The 16,787-nt window shown below is 38.8% G+C and overlaps 1 protein-coding gene across 16 annotated transcripts in view; it reads left to right on the top strand.

Annotated features, from left to right (window-relative positions):
* Positions 1-16,787, top strand: part of ANKRD28 (ankyrin repeat domain 28) — a 192,388-nt gene that overhangs the window by 124,598 nt on the left and 51,003 nt on the right. For 13 of the 16 annotated variants that reach the window (XR_004058276.1, XM_030933529.1, XM_030933535.1 and 10 more), the window contains 2 exons: positions 8,359-8,501; positions 11,750-11,962. Coding sequence is in view for 15 of the 16 variants with exons in the window: in XM_030933529.1 (XP_030789389.1) it covers positions 8,359-8,501; positions 11,750-11,962 (356 nt within the window). In the remaining variant the exon portion in view is untranslated. The remainder of the gene's footprint in view (positions 1-8,358; positions 8,502-11,749; positions 11,963-16,787) is intronic. The other 3 variants (XM_030933578.1, XM_030933577.1, XM_030933574.1) reach the window with 1 other exon arrangement.

Here is a 16,787-nt window from a genome sequence, read left to right on the forward strand (position 1 = left end):
ATCTGTTGACTGCCGTGACTGCAGGGACCAGTACCATATGTTCTCCCCCATACCTCACAGCATACTTTTGCTTGTCCTGCTCTGACCAAATAGGAGATAAGGTTAAGTGTGTCTGTCATTGACCGTGGTCTTACCAGCTCCCCTGGGACTGGGATTTAGCTCATGAAGCATCTTCCACCTCTCCACATAGAGCTCTGGTGCCTTCACCTTGGCCAGCAGTGGTTCTGCCACCCTGTGTATGTATACCTCTGCTTTCAGTGAACACATCCCAACTGTTTTCTGCAGTGTATTTATTTTAATTCCCTGGGTGTTAGAAGACAGTGCATTCTCCCCCTCCCCTTTCAGACTATGGAGTGATGCTTTTGACCTCCACTGGGGCAAACTCTCCTTTCTAAGTGGGCAACATCCCCAGTCCCTCTGTACTTCAGAATTTTCTACCCACTATGGGATCATCACCCTAAACAGGGTCCCGCTTTCTGCGGGAGTAGCACTGAGAACTGAGCGCAGCTAAGGTATAGCCTTTCTTCCATCACACTTGCATGACTACGAAGCTGTAGACACCATGTAGCTATGCACTGGGCAGAAGCCTGAGAATCCATATTGCATTGCAGTTCTGACCTTTAGTGTGAGTGTAAAGGAAGATAAAAAAAGGAACATCCTTTTCAAATGTGCCCCCCACCTTCTTTTTTTCTTTGAGACAAAATTTCGCCCTCGTTGCCCAGGCTGGAGTGCAATGGCGCGATCTCAGCTCACTGCAACCTCCGCCTCCCAGGTTCAAGCGATTCTCCTGCCTCAGCCTCCCGAGTAGCTGGGACTACGGGCACCTGCCATCACACCCGGCTAATTTTTGTATATTTGGTAGAGATGAGGTTTCACCATGTTGACCAGGCTGGTCTTGAACTTCTGCAGATGCCCCTATTTTTAAAGCCCAAAGCTGAAAGCTTGGTGCATGGTGGTTTACACTAACGGTATGTGCTGTTAGTTATGTACTGGGCCATTTTCTTGTGTTAATTGAAGGTAATATAGCCAAAAGCAAGTTCCCTATTGCATCCTAAGGTCCCTTTCTCACAGCCTGTAGATTTTCATCTCGGTCTTTCTGAGTATTCTGGTGTGGCTTACTCTTCAAGACAGGAACAACTAGGTTATGTGATGTAAAACTGTACATCTTACATTAAGAGGCTTACATGTTAAGCAGAGTGCATCAGGCCTTTTACCTACTAAGAATTAAGCTTGACTAAACGACTGTTTTCATACAACTGAAGGTCAGGGGGATTTTGCAGATTACCTCTAGTTAAGCTCCCAGAATAGTTGAATGTGTGTATTTTAGGGGGGCCAGAATGGCTTTGTTGTTTCTCACCCGCTAAGTGTCACTTTTTAGGCCTCTCAGTTGAGGATGAAAAAGATACTCTGTGTTTCTTGGACCTCACCACAAGTTTTAGTTTATTTTATGCTACTAAAATTAAATGTCCTAGACTGGGTAATTTATAAAGAACAGAAATTTACTTCCTCACAGTTCTGTAGGCTGAGAAGTCCAAGATCAAGGCACTAGCATCTAGTGAGGGCCCTCTTGAAGCATCACATTGTGGGGAGTCAAACTCATCTTTTCTAAGGCACTCACTCCCAAAATAGCATTATTTGTTCATGAGGACAGAGCCCTTATTGCCTAATCACCTCTTAAAGTTCTTACCTCTTAACACTGTTGGCTTGGGGATTACACTTCCAACATACGAAATTCGGAGGACACATTTAAACCATAGTACCATATAACACTGCCCATTTAATTTGTGAGCATAACTAGGCAGAGATTTATAATTACCCTTTTTGTGTCTCTTCCTTCCCTTAAGCACAGAATAAGATGAATACCGATATGTAGCTTCTAAAACTGTTCAGCCATTCTAGGAATACAGGATTAAAGAGTTAAATATGTGAAAGTAAGAAGCTATTGACTGGTCACTGCTGTTACAGACAAACCTAAAGTACAAGCATTGTCACCTCTAGGTTATATTCAGAGAATTCATCAGTGTTAGTGTAAGAGATATTGGGGATTATGTGTAGTCTTGTAATTTATTTATCCCAGTTTTCCTTATTAGCCCTGGCCTTTCATTTCCTGGTTGAGGCTCCGTTAATTTCCTTCTAGGTCCTACCTCTTATACTTAACGCTATTGAATTATTTGTCATTGTTCTGTAGCGCCCCACCTCATCTCCAAGTGAATTAATCATTTTCTTCTTCCCACCTTGTGCTTGCTCCTGCCGTCAAACTTTTCAAGGTCGCTTTACACGTTCATTTTTACTGTTGCTTTCAGTACTTTTAGAAGTTTAGCCTCAGGTTACCAAGTTTAGCCTCAGATTACCTTATTGTGATGACTTTGACACAGAAGGTACTGAATAAATATTTTTTACCTTGTGCTGGGCATGGTTGCTTATGCCTGTAATCCCAACACTTTGGGAGGCCGAGATGGGAAGATCCTCGAGCCCAGGAGTTGAAGATCAGCCTGGGCAACATAGCGAGACCCTCTCTTTACCAAAAAAAAAAAACACTTAATATTAGCTGGGTGTAGTGGCACACACCTCACTTGAGCCCAGGAGGTCAAGGCTGCAATGAGCTGTGATCGTACCACTGCATTTCAGCCAAGGTGACAGAGCCAAAACCCTGTCTCAAAACATGTTTAATTGATTTTTAAAAATTAACAACTCATTGCATTATTTCTTTTCTAGAAACAGTAATAGTAGATATTTCTTTTTCATATTAAAATGGGTGGAAAGAGGCTGAAAATATCTACTTTAATTGATAATTTATATATAAACAACTGAATCTGCCTGATTCTTTATGCATCTTGCAGTATCCTGGGTTAATTTTTTTGAGGGAGGGGTGCCTCTGTTTGAAAGCCTCATTTTATAATTTATTAACTTTTTATAGAGTCATTCTCTATGAAGGGATTTTAAAAATGACATCACAAGGCCGAGCGCGGTGGCTCAAGCCTGTAATCCCAGCACTTTGGGAGGCCGAGACGGGCGAATCACGAGGTCAGGAGATCGAGACCATCCTGGCGAACACGGTGAAACCCCGTCTCTACTAAAAAATACAAAAAACTAGCCGGGCGAGGTGGTGGGCGCCTGTAGTCCCAGCTACTTGGGAGGCTGAGGCAGGAGAATGGCATAAACCCTGGAGGTGGAGCTTGCAGTGAGCTGAGATCCAGCCACTGCACTCCAGCCCGGGCGACAGAGCGAGACTCCATCTCCAAAAAAAAAAAAGTGACATCACAAGCAATTTCTTTAATGTAACTAACATATATTGGGCGCTTGTTTTGTATGCTGCTCTTGGCCTTATGGAACATATCAAGAAGTAGAACGGTCTTCTGAAAGTATATATTTGGGGATTCATGCAAAAAAAGTAATTAAAGAGTTAGTAATTAATGATTCCGTTTAAGAAACATCACAAGGCTTATAGGGCTTCTAGGGAAGAGAGTTGATTGGGTTGGTCAGGAAAGGTTGGATCTGACATGTTTCTTCAAGGATTAGTATAATAGCAATGATTGGGAGGAGACATCCAAGCAGAACGTTCCACATAAAGAACGTGTTTCATGAACAAAGACACAGAGGTGGGAAGGATTGTGGGAGGAGGAGAAAGCACTGTATAATCTAATCTGACAAATAAGTGACAAGTTACGAAAGGAGAATAGTGGTTCTCTCACCTTCCAGATACATGGCCCCCTTCCTGGCCTTTTTGTGTGGTTGGGTGGGGCCTAGGACTAGTTCTAGCTAATGAATGAAAGCAACAGTGGTCTGGGCTGGAGCATTTAATTACTGATAGGAAACGCTGCAGTCTGTTTCCCCTTCTGGCACAGTGACCAGCCACATTCAAGATGATGTCAGTTACATGAGCCTGGGTCCTTGAGTAACTGAGCAGAGCCCTCTTGCCAACCTGTTATGGTTGAGAGAGAAATAAAAACATTATTTAAGCCACTGAGATTTGGGAGTTGATTATTAACCATCACACAGTATAACCAACCTTTTCCTCATGGTTACAGTGGTGAATAGTAAACTAAGTTGGTTAAGGAGATCTGGTAGAAATTATAAGGTAAAAGAAGTTTTTGGCTGCATGTTCTAAAGACCTAACATTCTAAGGAAACAAGCCCAAGAAACTCCCAGATTGAAGCAATTCCAGTAAGGCAGAGATCAGAGAGATTGTGGGGTTGGTGCTAAACTACCACAACAAAGCAAATATCTCAATAAGCAAATCACAAAAATTTTTTGGTTTCCCAGTGCGTATAAAAGATATGTTTAGTCTGCCTGCAGTGGCTCACACCTGTAATCCTAACATCTTGGGAGCCCAACGTGGGAGGACTGCTTCAGCCCAGGAGTTCAAGACCAACCTGGGCAACAAAGCAAGACCCTCTCTCTACAAAAAAATTTAAAAATTATCCCAGTGTGGTGGCATGCATCTGTAGTCCTACCTACTCAGAAGACTGAGGTGGGAGGATCACCTGAATCCAGGAGTTTTAGGTTGCAGTGAGATGTGATCACACCACTGCACTTCAGCTGGGGTGACAGAGCAAGACCCCGTTTCTAAAAATAATTAGTTAATTACAAAATATGTTTATGCTATATACTATAGTATATTAAGTGTGCAATAGCAGTACATCTAAAACAATGTACGTCTTTTTTATTAATTTTCAGTGTTCTTGTCTTAAAAAATATGTTATTGCTAAAAAAAAAAATGCTATCATATGAACCTTGAGCAAGTCATAGTCTCTGCTAATGGAGAGTTTTGCCTCAATGTGAATGGTTGCTGAAGGTTTGGATGGCTGTGGCAATTCCTTGAAATGAGACAAAGATGTGCTGCATTGATGGACTCTTCCTTTCACAAAAGGTTTCTCTGTAGCGTGGCAAGCTGTTTGATAGCATTTAACCCACAATAGAATTTCCTTCAAAATTGGAGTCACTTCTCTAAAAACTTTGTTGTCATTTCAGCAACATTTACAGTATCTTCGGGAGTAGATTCCGTCTCACAAAACCACTGTCTTTACTCATCCATAAGAAGCAACCCCTTATCTGTTCACATTTTATCATGAGATTATAGCAATTCAGGCACATCTTCAGGCTCCACTTCTTATTCTAGTTCTCTCGCTATTTCTACCACATCTGCAGTTATTTCCTTCGCTGAAGTCTTGAATCCCTCAAAGTCATCCGTGAGGGTTGCAATCAACTTCTTTCAAACTCCTATTAATATTAATACTTTGACCTCCTCCCGTGAATCAGAAATGTGTTTTGTTCTTTTTTTTTTTTGGACAGAGTTTTGCTTTGTTGCCCAGGCTGGAGTGCAGTAGTGTGATATTGGCTCACTGCAGCCTCTACCTCCTGTGTTCAAGTGATTCTCCTGCCTCAGCCTCCCAAGTAGCTGGGATTACAGGTGCCTGCCACCACGCCTGGCTACTTTTTGTATTTTTGTTAGAGACAGGGTTTCACCATGTTGGCCAGGCTGGTCTCGAACTGCTGACCTCAGGTGATTGACTTCCCAAAGTGCTGGAATTACAGGCGTGAGCCACCACACCTGGCCAAGAATGTTCTTAATGGCATCTAGAATGATGAATCCTTTCCAGAAGGTTTTCCATTTACTTTGCCCAGATGCATCAGAGGAATCACTATGGCAGCTATATCCATGTCAAATGTTATTTCTTAAATAAAAAGACTTTGAAAGTTGACATTACTCTTGATTCAGGGACAACAGAGTGACTGTTGTGTTAGCAGGCACAAAAACAACAGTAATCTCCTTGTCTATAAGAGCTCTTGGGTGGCCAAGTACATTGTGAATAAGCAGTAATATTTTGAAAGGAATCTTCTTTTTTCTGAGCAGTATGTCTCAACAGTGGGCTTAAAATATTCAGTAAACCATGTTATAAACAGATGTGTTGTCATCCAGGCTTTGTTCCATTTTAGAGCATAGGCAAAGTGGATTTAGCATAATTCATGTGGGCTGTGGAATTTTCAGAATGGTAAATGAGCACTGACTTAACTTAAAGTCACTAGCTGCATTAGCCTCTAACAAGAGAGTCAGCCTGTCCTTTGAAGTTTTGATGGCAGGCATAGATTTCTCTGTAGCAATGAAAGTCCTTGATGGCATCTTCCAATAGAAGGCTGTTTCATCTACATTGAAAATCTGTTGTTTAATGTAGCCACCTTCATTAATAATCTTAGATCTTTTAGATAACTTGTTACAGCTTGTATTAATACATCAGCACTTGCTGCTTCACGTTGCACTTTTATGTTATAGGGACATCTTTTTTCATTAAACCTCATGAACCAACCTTTACTCAATCAAAGTTTTCCTCTGTAGCTTCCTCACCTCTCTCAGCCTTCACAGAATTGAAGACAGTTAAGGCCTTGCTCTGGATTAGGCTTTGGCTTAAGCGAATGTTGTAGCTGTTTGGTCTTCTATCCAGACCACTAGTACTTTCTCTGTATCATCAGTAAGGCTACTTAGCTTTCTTATCATTAGTCCATTCACTGGTAGCATGTTTAATTTTCTTGAAGAATTTTTCTTTTGCATTCACTACTTGGTAACTTTGTCACAGGAGGCCTAGATTTCATTCTGTCTCACCTTTCAACATGCCTTTCTCACTAAGCTTAATTATTTCTAGGTTTTGATTTAAAGTGAGAGATGTGCAACTGTCTTTCACTTGAACACTTAGTGGCTGCTGTAAGGTTATTATTTGACCTAATTTTAATACTATTGTGTCTGAGTGAAGAGGAAGGTCTGAAAAGGAGATAGATGAGGGAATGGAGTAGTTGGAATACACATTTATTAAGTTAACCACTTTTTTGGAGACAGAGTCTCACTCTGTCATCCAGGCTGGAGTGCAGTCACATGATCTCGACTTACTGCAACCTCCACTTCCGGGGATCAAGCGATTCTCAGGCCTCAGCCTCCCGAGTAGCTGGAACTACAGATATGTGCCAGCATGCCCAGCTAATTTTTGTATTTTTAGTAGAGACAGGGTCTCACTATTTTGACCAGGCTGGTCTCGACTCCTGACCTCAGGTGATCCGCCTGCCTCGGCCTCACAAAGTGTTGGGAGTACAGGCGTGAGCCACCGTGTCTGATCAGTTCACCACTTTGTATGAGTTCAGTTTGTGATGCCCCAAAACAATTACAGTAGGAATGCCAAAGATCAGTGATCACAGATCACCATAACAGATAAAATAATATTGAAAAAGTTTGAAATATTGGCAAGAATAACCAAAATGTGACACAGACACATGAAATGAGCACATGCTGATGGAAAAAATGATGCCAATAGACTTGCTTGACACGGGATTGCCACAAACTTCCAATTTTTAAGAAACAAGATGCAATATTTGCAAAGCCCAATAAAGCAAAGTACATATGATATGGTATGCCAGCATTAGAAATGAAAAGCTTACTTTAGAATTTATGAATGTATTAAAGTAACCTTAGACCAAAAACAAGATCTAGGCAAAAGGAAGGTTATAGACTGCAGGGTTATCACCGAATAAAATAATCAAAGGAATTATAGTTGTCCCTTGTTATCCTTAGGGTATTAGTTTCAGACTCCTTTGGATACAAAAATCAGAAGATACTCAAGTTCCTTATATAAGTTCCTTACATAGTATGTACGTATAACCTGTTCTGTAATTCATCTCTAGATTACTTATAATACCTAACACAATGTGAATAGTTGTTGCACTATATTTCTATTTTTATTTATTTTTTTTAATGTTTTTATGTTTTCAAATATTTTCAATCTGCAGTTGGTTGAATCTGCAGATATGGAACCAGTGTATACAGAGGGCTATCATTCTTTTTAATTACTAATTATCTCTGCCAACATTTATCAGAATTATCCTGAATTCTATTTTTTTTTTTTTTTTGTCTTGTTTTGTTTTGAGATAAGGCCTCGCTCTGTTGCCCACCCTGGAGTGCAGTGGCATGATCACAGCTCACTGCAGCCTTAACCTCCCAGGCTCAAGTAATTCTTCTACCTCAGCCCCCCAAGTAACTGAGACTATAGGTGCATGCCACCATACCCGGCTAATTTTTTTTATTTTTGGTGGAGACAGGGTCTCACTGTGTTGCCTAGGCTGGTCTCAAATTCCTAGACTCAAGTGATCCTCCCACTTCAGCCTCCCAAAGTGCTGAGATTATCGGCATGAGCCATTATGCCCACCCCTGAAGTCTTAAAATTTTCCTTCTATTCTTTCTCAAGTTAACATGATTCATTGATGACTTGTCATGCATCTTCTATTTTCATTTTTTAAATTTGCTTAAAGATATTTGGGATTATATTTAATAGTTTTCATATGCTCATCTCTATTTTTTCTTCAAAAACACATTTTTAGGTCACATTGAAGTAGTGAAATTACTTGTGTCGCATGGAGCTGAAGTGACATGCAAGGATAAAAAGTCTTACACACCTCTTCATGCAGCAGCCTCTAGTGGAATGATCAGCGTAGTCAAGTACCTTCTAGATCTTGGAGTTGATGTAGGTATATTAATTGAACAGTATGAAATTATGGAGCCCTTTTTATACTTATTACAATATTGATAGAAGTTATTTCAGGTTTAAGAAATTATTTTATACAATGTTTTCCTGTTTTAATTGGGTATTTATAGTCCTTTACATAATACCTAATGCAGTGATTTATGGGCAAGGCATGTAAATAGTCAAAGCATGTTAAGAGGTAAAATACACTTCAAAGGTGTGTGGTTTATTGCCAGTTTTTCTTCTATATCGCATTCCAGGCCCTGTAGTTCCATTTCACTTGTGGGAACCAGCAGATCAGACACACTTGTATTATTAGATAGCTGGGTTATTGTTAGTCTTCTTTGCCTAGTCTGATATTCTCTTAAAATGATGGTAGCAGTTTACATTACAGAATATTGGCAAGAGCTGGGCAGGAAAACAAGAGGCTTTTTGCCCACCAAGTATAAGTATTCCTTACTATATAATTCTGTTTGGTTAAAAGGGGATGCTGCTTTATTTGGATATATTTGATTCCTGAATTGAGGTAACTTAAAATACCTGTACAGCTTTTCACAAGCCATCCTTTAAACATAAGTACTTTACTCCCTCATTTGTTTATGTATTTATTCATTTATTTGAAGCAGGGTCTCTGCCTCCTATGCTGTAGTATAATGGCACAGTCACAGCTCACTGCAACCTTGAACTCTGGGCTCAAGTGATCCTCCCACCTAAGCCTCCTGAATAGCTAGAACTATAGGCTAATTTTTTTATTTTGTAGAGATGAGGTCTCGCTGTTACCCAGGCTGGTGTCTGACTCTTGACCTCAAGTGACCTTCCTGCCTTGGTCTCCCAAAGTGCTTGGATTACAGGCATGAGCCACGGTGCCCAGCCCACTCAGCGTATTTATTCTTACTTCAGGTGGAGTTATGACAATGTCCTGATTCTTGAAAACACACATTTTGAAGAACTCATTGGTTCTTTAAAACAGCAAATTGTAAGATGTAGCATAAGGATCTGCTAGAGGCATACAGTTTAGATCAGCTACAAAAAACCAAGAAAAGTAGGTGATAGCCTGGTTGGACAAAGAATACATGACAGAACTGTAGGGCTAGATAGGCTCTTAACTTATGGACGATGTGAAACACTTTGCCTGAAACAAGCTAACAAATACTGAAAGTGTGAGGATCACAAAAAGACGTTGCAAAAATATCAACTCAATTCCTATATCTCTGTTTCAGCAGAGTGAAATAATACCTTAAAAGATCCTTGATCTGGATAAATGAGGCAACTTTGTTTCTGATTACTGTTTCAAGTCCATTCTGGTGCAATTTTTAAAACTGACTTTATTGACAGTCAGTTACATTTATAAACTCTGGTGACTATTTGTTCATCAAAATAAGTGGCCAGACTTACAGCCTTTTAGTAACATGTGGCCCCCAGTTGTGTGTTTTTTGTTTTTGTTTTTTGTTTTTGTTTTTAGTTTCCTGGGGGATTACCACAAACTGGAGGGCTAATAGAAATTTAACTTCTCAAAGTTTTAGAGTACAGAAGTTCTAAATCAAGGTGTCAGCAAGGTTGGTTCCTTATGGAGGCTCTGAGGGAGAATCTTTTCCTTGTCTGTGTTCTTGTGAAAAAATCTAGATACTTTGATTAAAATTAAGTGTTCAAACTTTTTTTTCTTCCTCTATTACCAGTGATCCCAGAAAAGAAAATGTTAATTAAAGCTGCATTATGTTGGGGCCAACTACAAGATTAGGGTCCAGAGTCTCCACGCAAGGCCACCCTTTACTTACAACCAACTATAAGTTCAGAAGGCTTTCAAAACCACTTTCAGGTTTGATAATTCACCAGAAAGTCTCACAAAATTCATGAAAAGCTTTATACTCACATTTGTGGTTACTACAGGGACAAGATACAAACTGAGATCAGCCAAAGGAAGAGACACATAGGGTAGAGTGCAGGATTATTGTAAAGGCAAAGTTTCCCTTAGCCCCTCCTCACAGAGTCAGGACCCATTACTCTCCTTCCCTGGCATCAGTGTGTGGCAGTATGAATGAAGTATTTCCAACAAGGAATGCTCACCTGAGCTTCATTTTCGGTTTTTATTGGGGCTCCATTACATGGCTTGATTGGTTGTCCATGTGGTTGATTTCAGTCTCCAAATATATAATACCTGGTGACCCAAAGCTCCCACTCTAAATAGAGACTTTTTTAAATCAGGTATATCATAGATTACCTCCCTGAAGCCAAGGGCAAAGGACAGACCTCTCTGGGAGAGGTCAGATTCTTTACTACACAGTAATCATGTAAAGTATTCCCTTATTTACTAGAAATGGAAAAACAAGACTTGGCACGGTGGCTCACGCCTATGCCAGCACTTTGGGAGGCTGAGGTGGGTGATCATTTGAGGTCAGGAGTTCAAGACCAGCCTGGCCAACATAATGACACCCCATCTCTACTAAAATACAAAAATTAACCAGTTGGTAATGGTACGTGCCTGTAATCCCAGCTACTCGGTAGGCTGAGGCAGGAGAATCGCTTGAGCCTGGGAGGCAGAGGTTTCAGTGAGCTGAGATCGTGCCACTCAACTCCAGTCTGGGCGACAGAGTGAGACCCTGTCTCAGAAAAAAAAAAAAAGAGAAAAGCAAACCCCTTAATTACATGAATTGTTTCTCATTTTTGAGCATACTCTTTTGACTTGTGATAAAATACTTGTATATGACACTGGAAAATATTAAGAGCCCAAGTTTGTGGCAAAAAATGAATTAAATAAATAGAACATGCCATTCATTGTTTTAAAAATCTTGATCTGTACTTTATTACTACGGTTAGCCTTTGTCACTGCAAAATGAAAAAGTTGAAAATATGCATGTTACTGAATATACCTCAGAATCTTCAGTTTGTGTTCATTTTTTATGATTATAATTCATTCTATAGTAAATCCTTTACCTAGAACGCCTTTCAAAATACATTAGTTTACATTTTCCTAAAATACCTCTTTTGTATTATTCAGTTTTGTCGTGAGGTAGACATTGTATATGTGAATTACATTCCCTGAATGTATAATATCAATGTAATACCAAAATGCTTGTCAAGGGTTTATTATTTTACACCAACTTTAGAATTATAAGCCTCATCTCTGTATTTATCCTGTCTCCATTTCTCACTTTAGTAATTTGATTGCAACCACAGGTTGCTAAAATAGCTCACAACATTGATAATTAGCAAAACTACTTTAACATTCACATTTTTTTCCCTTCTGATAGATGAATGAACCAAATGCCTATGGAAATACACCTCTTCATGTAGCCTGCTATAATGGACAAGATGTTGTAGTGAATGAACTTATAGACTGTGGTGCTATTGTAAATCAAAAGAATGAAAAAGGATTTACTCCTTTGCACTTTGCTGCTGCATCAACACATGGAGCATTGTGTTTAGAGCTTCTAGTTGGTAATGGGGCTGATGTCAATATGAAGGTAAGGAACAAAATCATCATCTATACTTTAAGTATTTCATACGTCACTATTAAAACAACATCAGTGGTGAATACCATTCAACAATAAAAAGGAACTATTGATAAACTCAAGAACATGGATAAATCTTTAAAATATTGTGCTGAGTGAAAGGCTTACTCAAGAGTATGTATATTCTTTCCATTTATGTAAGGTTCTAGAACCAATAAAATTCCATTTATATGGGGGTCCAGAATCTATAATTGAAAAAAATTGGAACAATTACTGCCATTGTGAGGAGGGATCAACTGGGAAAGGGGCATGAAGGGACTTTATGTGATGGTGGTAATGTTTTATATTTTGGCAGGGGTTTATATTATATAGATTTGTCAAAACTCATAAGGTAGTTCATTTGTATGCTTTCATAGCATATAAATTTTCTTTTAGAAGGAAAATTCTAAACAGATGTTTAATGCTATTAATGTGTTTAGAGGTGAAATGTATGATGTCTGTCTAATTTTAAAAAGCATCAAATAATTGGGTGGATGGAAGGACAGAAGAATCTACAATAAAAGGCATAGAGTAAAATACTAGTGGTACAATTTAGATGGTATATATATGGGTGTTCACTCTACAGGTCTTTTCAAATTTTATACAGTGTTAGAGGGGAAAAAAATATCAGTGTGTTGCACATAAGGAATAGTTGCTTTTTGGTTTTTTTGTTATAATCACTTTCAAGAGTAAGCATTTGGATTTTAGAAATATGTGAAAAATCTGATCTGGCATAGTGGCTCCTGCCTGTAATCCTACCACTTTGGGAGGCTGGGGTAGGAGGATCACTTGAGCCTAGGAGTTCAGGACTAGCGTGGACAGCATAACCTGGCTCCACAGAAAAATAGAAAATGAGCCAGGCATGGTGGCTCATGCTTGTAGTCTCAGCTACTTGGGAGGTTGAAGTGGGAGGATCTCTTGAGCCTTGGAGGTCAAGTCTACAGTGAGCTGAGGTCATGCTACTGCCCTCTAGCCTGGATTACAGAGTGAGACTCTGTTTCAAAAAATAAATAAAGGAATGAATGAAAATTTTGGCCGGATACAGTCTGGTTCATGCTTGTAATCCCAGTGTTTTAGGAGGCCAAGGCGAGAGGATCACTTAAGCAAGGCCAGCCTGAGCAACATAGCAAGACCTCCATCTCTACCAAAAAAAATTAAAAATTATCCCGTAGTCCTAGGTACTCAGGAGGCTGAGGCTAGAGGATCTCTTGAGTCCAGAAGTTCAGTTACAGTGAACTGTGATCACAACACTGTACTCTAGCCTGGGCAACAGGTGAGATCTTGCTTCAAATGAATGAAAATTCTAGAGTCACAATAAATATGCTTTCACTGTATAATTTTATAAGAGAGCACATGCAATCCGGATTTTGAGCATTGCTATTTTATAATATATAATCATCTTAGATTTTCTAGAATTCTTTAGTTGTTTCTGTATTAATTTTATCAATTCATCCTTTGAGCACTTGCCAAACTTTATCTGGTGGTATGAAGAAAACCAGACACAAAATTGAGCCATTTAGGATTAGTAAAAATACTTCTCAGAGCGTTTTAATTACATCAGATTTTCTTACCTAAGTTCAGTGAAGCCTTTAATGATGCCACAGGTCAATTCTGACAGCTGTAACAGCAACAAATCCATCTGTAATTAGGTCATTGCTTTAAATTGCCCTCTCTCAACTACAGGACAAAATGTATACATACTACACCCAAGGAAGAAAAGGCATGAGATGTCATAAAGTGCCCCAGTATGATTAAAGCTAAACCATCTTTTTATAAGTTTTTAGGTCTCGGTCAAATCACCTAGTAACATTTTTTATAGTTTAGGTAATTACTAGAAAGTTTATTTATTACAAGTTTGAACTGCTTATTTTAATTTGAAGAATTCCAGCACTTTGGATAATTAGGGCCCAGAAAAATATCTAAACCCTTGTGAGGAGAAAAATTAGTTTTTTCCTCAAAGGCGCAGTAATGTTTCTTTAATGAAAGTTAGGCTATTTCAAAAATAAAAAATTTGGAATTATCTTAACATTTTCAAAAGCAAACGTCACCAAGTTTTCTCAGTCTCTGTGAGACCTGTTTATGATAGTGAATGTAGGTAAAATCATCTTTGTATGTTAGTATTATGGAAATTATGGAACTTTACCGGTGTCATCAGCTACTGTGCATTTTTTAGTTCACATGATGCTGTCTTTAGACATTGGGCTTCCTGTTTTATGCACTGCCATTTTGGCATGAATATTTAATATAATTTGATGATAATGAATCACTTGATTCTGTTAGTGTCTACGTAGGTGACTATAGTACCTGTGATTGTTTTTAAGTCTGTATTTTCTTTTGAAATGTAGAATTGAGAATCAGTCCTATAAGAGGCCCACTTAGAGTAAAATGCTGAAACCAGTGGTCCTATTTGAAGTTACCTCCTTAATAGTTTAGAAAACTCAGTGGTGAATTTCATATATGACAAGTGAATTTTTTTAACAAAGGGATTAAGATATATTTAAGTAGATTGGAAGGCAACAACAGCCTGTGATGTTGGTTTCAAAATAGATGTCACAAAAGTTGTCTTAACTTCACCTAAGGGTGTATGACATCTCATTTATATGCAATTGTCCAATTATTTTATTGCCAAATTCTGTTGAAACACGTTTCCCATGTTGATTTCTCAGGTCCCTTCCCGCTTTTACACACAATATGTTGGTAGCTGTGAGTTTTCAACCAGCAAGAATATATTTCATTCCTGACACCTGTATTTTTTATGTTTGTAAAATCAGTGTTATTAAGTTATTGATTGACTTTGGGGACACTTGACACTTGCCCCTTATTATAAAAATTTGATTTGCTAACCCTCATATTCTTAACCACATTATCTCTTTCTTCCTGCTTAATCTTTTCCTCCCACTATATTCTCTATTTTGTTGTTTCTGACTTTGATCAAGTTATAGATGACTAGAAATTGGAATGTGACTTTAAGTTTGTAATAACTGAGTTTCTAAGGTTTTAAATTCATTTTCCTACAAAGTGGTAGAGGTAAAATGAATCAGGTTTATAAAGCAGCATAGGTGTGTTTTTTAGAACTGCTTGACATGAACCTTACTGCACTGATTGTTTTATTTATATGCACATGTTTTCCCACCCACATTGTTCTTCTTTAAGAATAGATTTTGGTCAGCTAAGCAAAATGCACCAAATGCTTGTTTTGAAGTTTAAACCTAAAAACATACTGTGAAATGTTTGGCTTGTAGTTACTGTTTTTGGTTGCCTGTGAGATCAATCATTAGGATTTTTGTAGATCTAATTTTTGGTTTTTGTTTTCTTTCTTTCTTTCTTTCTTTCTTTCTTTCTTTCTTTCTTTCTTTCTTTCTTTCTTTCTTTCTTTCTTTCTTTCTTTCTTTTCTTTCTTTTCTTTCTTTCTTTTTCTTAATACTCCTAGTTTTCTGCTAAAATGATTTGAGGTGATTAAGAAGAAGAAAACTCCACGTTGTTTCTCCAATTCAGAGAGAAATAACTGTGCTTTCTCCCCTCCTAACATGTCGTATGGCAAACTTTTTAGTTGGTAATCCGAATCTTTTTCCTTTGTACACTTAGAATAGGTTTTATGAACAGAATGTAGAAAGTAAAAATGTTGATCCACTGTCACCTATAGGCTTATAATAAAGGATTCTAACCAGGCCCAATTGTGTGTGCCTTTAGTGCCAGCTACCCTCAGAAGGCTGAGGTGAGGGAATCGCTTGAGCCAGGTGTTCAAGTCTAGTCTGGGCAATATAGCAAGCCTTGTCTCTAAAACAAAAGAATAAATAAAGGACTCATCACTTATTAGCTATGAGACCTAGTAAAATCACTTAACCCTGGGGCCTATATTTCCTCATCTGTAAAACAAGATTAATGGTATCAATCTCATAGGGTTGTGAGGATTAAATGACACATAAGAAGTGGATTTGGTTTTGCTTTTTTAGGAGGAAGGGAGGTGAGGAGACAATCTCACTCTTGACCAGCCTAGAGTGCAGTGGCACCGTCATAGCTCATTGCAGCCTCAAACTCCCGAGTTCAAGCAGTCCTCCCGCTTTGGCCCCCCCAAGTGCTGGAATTATAGATATGAGTCACCGTACCTGACCATATGAAGTGTCTTAAAACTGTGCCTGAAACATGCTATATATATAAATGTTAACTATAGTTAAATATCTTCCAAATTTCATCATTTTGTTAATCAAATTTTTATTACAAGTTTTTATTTGTTTTGTTTTGAGTTGTGAGGGTTTATGTTTTGTTTTGTTTTCCCCTTATTTTTGTTATCCTTCTAGTCATTGGAATCTATGTTTTTTCTTATGTCTGTAAAAATTGGCTATAGCTGGCCAGGCATGGTGGCTCACACCTGGAAAGCCAAAGCCAGAGAATCACATGAGCCCAAGAGTTCAAAACCAGCCGGGGCAACTTAGACACCATCTCTACAAAAAATAAATTAGTCAGGTGTAATGTTATGTGCCTATAGTCCCAGCTACTCCAGACACTGTTGCTAGAAGATCACTTGAACCCTAGAGTTCGAGGTTGCAGTGAACTATGATTACACCACTGCATTCCAGCCTGTCTGACAGACCAAGACCCCCATCTCTTTAAGGAAGAAAAAAAAAGGCCAGGCGCGGTGGCTCACGCCTGTAATCCCAGCACTTTGGGAGGCCGAGACAGGTGGATTACTTGAGATCTTGAGTTCAAGACAAGCCTGCCCAACATGGTGAAACCCCATCTCTACTAAAATACAGAAATTAGCTGGGCATGGTGGCACACGCCAGCTACTCGGGAGGCT

This window comes from Rhinopithecus roxellana, chromosome 1 (assembly GCF_007565055.1).
Source record: "Rhinopithecus roxellana isolate Shanxi Qingling chromosome 1, ASM756505v1, whole genome shotgun sequence".
Lineage (NCBI taxonomy): Eukaryota > Metazoa > Chordata > Mammalia > Primates > Cercopithecidae > Rhinopithecus > Rhinopithecus roxellana.